The 5,000-nt window shown below is 36.9% G+C and overlaps 2 protein-coding genes across 2 annotated transcripts in view; both read right to left on the bottom strand.

Moving 5' to 3' along the window:
* LOC125029547 overlaps positions 1–2,619 on the bottom strand; it is a 3,424-nt gene extending 805 nt beyond the window's left edge. The window contains exons 1-4 of the mRNA XM_047619504.1: positions 2,484–2,619; positions 1,918–2,367; positions 1,467–1,514; positions 1,058–1,102 (exon numbers count right to left, since the gene is read on the bottom strand). Coding sequence (XP_047475460.1) covers positions 1,058–1,102; positions 1,467–1,514; positions 1,918–2,367; positions 2,484–2,535 — 595 coding nt within the window. The 5' untranslated portion in view covers positions 2,536–2,619. The remainder of the gene's footprint in view (positions 1–1,057; positions 1,103–1,466; positions 1,515–1,917; positions 2,368–2,483) is intronic.
* A 1,155-nt stretch (positions 2,620–3,774) lies between these two features.
* LOC125037063 overlaps positions 3,775–5,000 on the bottom strand; it is a 3,512-nt gene continuing 2,286 nt past the window's right edge. The window contains exon 3 of the mRNA XM_047630048.1: positions 3,775–4,669. Coding sequence (XP_047486004.1) covers positions 4,059–4,616 — 558 coding nt within the window. The 5' untranslated portion in view covers positions 4,617–4,669 and the 3' untranslated portion in view covers positions 3,775–4,058. The remainder of the gene's footprint in view (positions 4,670–5,000) is intronic.

Genomic DNA, 5,000 nt, shown 5'->3' on the forward strand with positions numbered 1-5,000 from the left:
TTGCATAGCTGGTAAAACTACATGAGCTGACTATATATAATTACGTAGAGGGTGGATACAGTGGCCTAAGAAACAGCCCATGTGGAGGGAGGAATCATAGGCCTAGATTATTATTAGTATTATTATTATTTTATTACATATATATTCTTTTGCTGCCGTAAGTACTCGTAAGCAATTTAAATATTGTGTTAGATAAACAGTATTTGACAATCGCTGGCTAATAAAATGTGTTGAGGTGACTGACATTGGTGCTTGCCGACTGGCTGTTCTCCTGAGCACTTTACCTCCCCATGTGTAAGGGATATTTATAGTTTTATCAGTGATAATGATGATAACCATATGAAATATATCTTACTCTTATAAACTAATAATTTAATAACTAACGAGCTTTATGTTCGTTCTTATTTCTTTTTAGTTTGTAGATGTACAAAGCAATGGATTGCATTAAAACATGATATTTTGTCCAGTTCTAATATCCTATAATTTTGTGGCCATATAGATCCGATTGCACGCACGCACGCACACGCACGCACTCATGCACCACACGCATGCACGCATGCATGCACACACAGAGACACACACATATATATATATATATATATATATATATATATATATATATAAATATGTGTGTGTATCTGTTTTTTTTTTTTTTTGTGTATGAGTATATATGTATATATATGATATACATGTATGTATATACATATATATTTACATATACATATATACATGTATATATATCACACACATATATGTGTGTGTATACATACATATATAAACACACACACACTTGTGTGTGTATATATAATATATATATGTGTATTATATGTATTTATATGTATATATACACGTAGAGATGCATACGCACACACGCAAACACACACGTACACACGCTCGCATGTACACACACACACACACACACACACACACACACACACACACACACACACACACACACACACACACACACACACACACACACAGGCACGCATATGCACGCACGCACTCACGCTCACACACCCAAATACAGATACAGAAAAGTATATGTATAACATACCTGGTAATGTCGTATGAGCCGAATAGTCCAGTGTAGTGGCTGTACCTGCAATAATTATACATTTAGCAAATTTCTTAATTTAATAGATATCTGTGTTAACTAATGTTCGAAAAATTATTTATTACAATTATAATGTCAGCAGATATAACAACTGTATAGCTACTTAAAGCTTCACGCAAAGAAAAACGATCATTCAAAGGAAGATCAGCATGTAAATGTATATGCATACTTTGTAACTTATATAAAAGCATATATATAACAAACAAATACACACGGTACTGTATATGAACACATCATTTCTTAACCACTCAAGAGATAGGTAATTATATATATATATATATATATATATATATATATATATATAAAAAGAGAGAGAGAGAGAGAGGGAAATTAATATATGAAGACATACCTGAAAATCTTGGCTGAACGGCATATTTCAGTATCTTGGATGTACGACCTGTAATGATCATATGTAGAGTATTTTAAAAGTAAATATGTATACCTACATCAAAATAAGACAAGATAAATGTTACAATATAGCTCGGTAAATAATTGATGGATCATATGCTATGCTACATAAAAATCTGTGGAAAAGAAATTATCAGTTATTATTATTATTATATATATATATTATGTATATGTTTGTGTGTATTTGTAAGAGAAATGGTAATAAATGTCAGTGTCTGTATATATATACATACATACAAACATTTACGTAAAAAAACATAGACACGCACATAGAGAGAAAGATATAGATATAAATACATATATTATTTCTTTTTCCATATATGAATATATATATAATCATTATGCACACAGTCATATGTGTGTTTTCACTGTCAAACTATGAATCCACTTACTGTTATTGACTTCGATGCAACCGTGTGACACATTGAAGTTTTCAGCAGCAACTATGTTCTTTAATTCGAGAGTCGAAGTTGTTATCCCATTGAAATTCCCTAGCCCATGTGTTGCGGCCTTCTTCTCATGACCCACTTGAAGTTCTAAATCGTATCGACTGACTGTGACAGCGAGGGTAATAGACTGGTTCTTCAACATAACAAGGAAGCCATCACCAGTGATTTCTTCATTACCAAAATGTCCGTGCAGTCGTATAACTGCATTCGAGGTGGCATTTAGTGTTACGTTCATGACAGGCGTTGGTCGGATGTCTTCTATGACTGTCACGAAGAGGCTTAACTGCCAGTAATCGTCGTGATTCGGTTTCACGCCCACGCTGACTGTCCACAAATCTCCGTTCTTCTTCAGAGTTTCTTGAAAATCGCTTCCAAGCGTCGTCACCTCACAACCTTTGCAAAGAGAAATGTCATTCTGGCTTAGTTTTCATGAATTATTAATAAATTTATTGGAGATAATTTAGGATATACGAGATTCAAAAGAAAGAAACAATAAAATAAACATTCACCTCGTATCACCATCGGCACTACGATCGCCATCACAACAGTCGTCCAATTCATCGTTACCCCACTTTCCTCTGCACACAAGCGTTTCTCAAAGGGGCCGCAAAAGTAAACATGCACTAGCCGGGTGCATTCGAGATCGTCTTCACTGATCTAATAGCTAATGATTAGCACTTATCTAAGAACTCACGCGACCAGACTTTTCGACGGCGCCTCTCACACTGCTCGTGTGCTGAAGACGAGCCACTTCTAAGAAACGCTCAAACGCGGACGCAGGAAATACGAAGGGAAGCTGTTGACACACACATGTATGTACACATGCATGTCAGCCTGGGGTGTTTTTTATCATTTAGAAAGGGCAGTAGACTCACTAAAGTTGTCTAGTGTACTTTTTCAGGTTAATGTTCAAAGTGACTAGTTAGTGGCATACCGAAAGTGGTTTACTGAAATATACAAAATAAACTAGAAGAAAGTATGTACTGTATATAAGTTTACAGGTTTACAGGTTTAATCGTTTTTAGTATAAGGAAAAAATAAATGTGCACAATAGTCCCTAAAAGAACATGGAGTGTGAAGAGAGCGACCAGATTAAACTAGTAGCGAACTATTACGGTAACCTGATATTGCGTTTTTGCCTAAGATCATTTGGCAAGAAATCCAGGAAAAAGTTTCATTCGCCTTAGGGTTCACTTGAGTTGTCCCGTGGGCACTAAAGACAAGATCTCATTGGCACTTGAAAATTTTAATTGTTACCAAAACTAGAAAAATCTTGCGATTTGTACTCCCAATACTTGCGGCTCATGAAGCGTCGAACGGCAGGAAACCAAGAGTTATCCCGAACGAATTTGCTGCAGCCGACGGGAGGCACAAATAAAAGTATGTTTCTTGATCTAAGTGTTGCGAGTATTTTTTTTTTTTTTTTTTTTTTTTTTTCTGATGCAGGTATGAACAAGGTTCATACCTTTTAGGTATTCATCTATGAGAAAATACATTTTGAAAGTAAAGTCTTTGTAGTCTAACTTTATGATTTTAAGATTGTTTTAATTTCCTGAAGTGAATTTTACCTTATCTTCTAAAATCGTAAACGTTCAAGTGTACATCCTTTGATATGATTCGGATACTGTTATTGCTCGCAACACATGATGTCATCATGTTGGTTTTCATGATTTCATTCAGTTTTGAATGCTTTGTTCGAGGCCAAGTGACGAGGAAGAACAGTATGTGGGGTTTAAAGTGTAAAATGAAATGCTGTTTTGCCTTTTTATTCGTCTAATCACAAGTGTGTTTATACAAAGTCATAGGAAGTAAGTCAATCAATAATCACGAATTGTCAAATCGTAATATAGGCTGAATATGGAGCATCAGTAATCAACTCTTAGATTATACATAATAAAGTTTGAAGAATATTCCAACAAGTGCATAAGATTTGAAACTTCACATAACTACTGACAATCTATCGCAGTGATAAAGAAATATATTGCAACAAACTTCATTACTATATGCTTCTCATGACCTCATATAGAAAACGAAATTCATTATAGCAAATGCATCCAACGCCGTGAAAGCAGCCTTGGAAATTCTCATGTGAAATCCGCATAAATGCTGTTTCTGACTGACTGCTGCGCGTCCGTGTCCCTTTCGCACTCATAAATGCTGTTTCTCTCTGACCGGCTGTCGGATGATTCTTCAATGTCAGTTGCACTCTCGCAGATGTGTTCCTCGAGAGAACACTTTTGCTGGTAGTTGGTACAGTTCGTGTACATCTGTTCCTCTATGTCACTTGCACTGTCGTAGTTGTTTTCTTCAGGAAAACCCCTTTCTTGGCAGTTTGCATAGTCTGTGTGCATCGGTTGGGCTATATCACCTGCACTCTCGTAGATGTGTTCCTCGGGACAACTGTGGTCGTCTACGCACAGTGCGCTGTCCATGTACATTTGACCGTGGGCAGTACTGTGTTCCTGGGAAGGCGTGGCAACGTTTACGTAAGTGTTGTCAGATAAATCATGGACGCTGATATCCTGCTGGGCTTGAGCGCTGACGGGGCGTGGGCTTTCGTCCTGGACAGAGCAGGAGGCTTCGTTGTCAGGTAGGGTTCCGCGCAGTCGCCTTGAAGCGCAGATCACCCAGGTCATTGTCATCACGAGGGCCGCAGCGCCGCACGAAGCCGCAGCTATTACTGGAGTGTTGTTTCCTGTTGTGAGAAACTTATTGAATGAAAATAGGCGTTTAACGAGATCGATAAGTCCCGTAAGTTATTTCAGTTTTCTGAAATATCACAAGAGAAGGCTTTGTAGATTGTGAATAAACATATACTTTTGGCACCGATTATGTTTATCATTTTCATCAGTGATCTGTACCAATACAAATCACGATACTCAGTATTAAACGCAGCGGACAGGGGCAATCATAACAAGAAACTGGAGCCCAGATGAACCGCATTCATGTTGACAAATGTAGAAAAGGTATGAATGAGAATGAATATCTTCACAATACAAGAGATGTATTAGACCGTTATCGATTAT

Source organism: Penaeus chinensis, chromosome 2, assembly GCF_019202785.1.
Source record: "Penaeus chinensis breed Huanghai No. 1 chromosome 2, ASM1920278v2, whole genome shotgun sequence".
Taxonomy (NCBI): domain Eukaryota; kingdom Metazoa; phylum Arthropoda; class Malacostraca; order Decapoda; family Penaeidae; genus Penaeus; species Penaeus chinensis.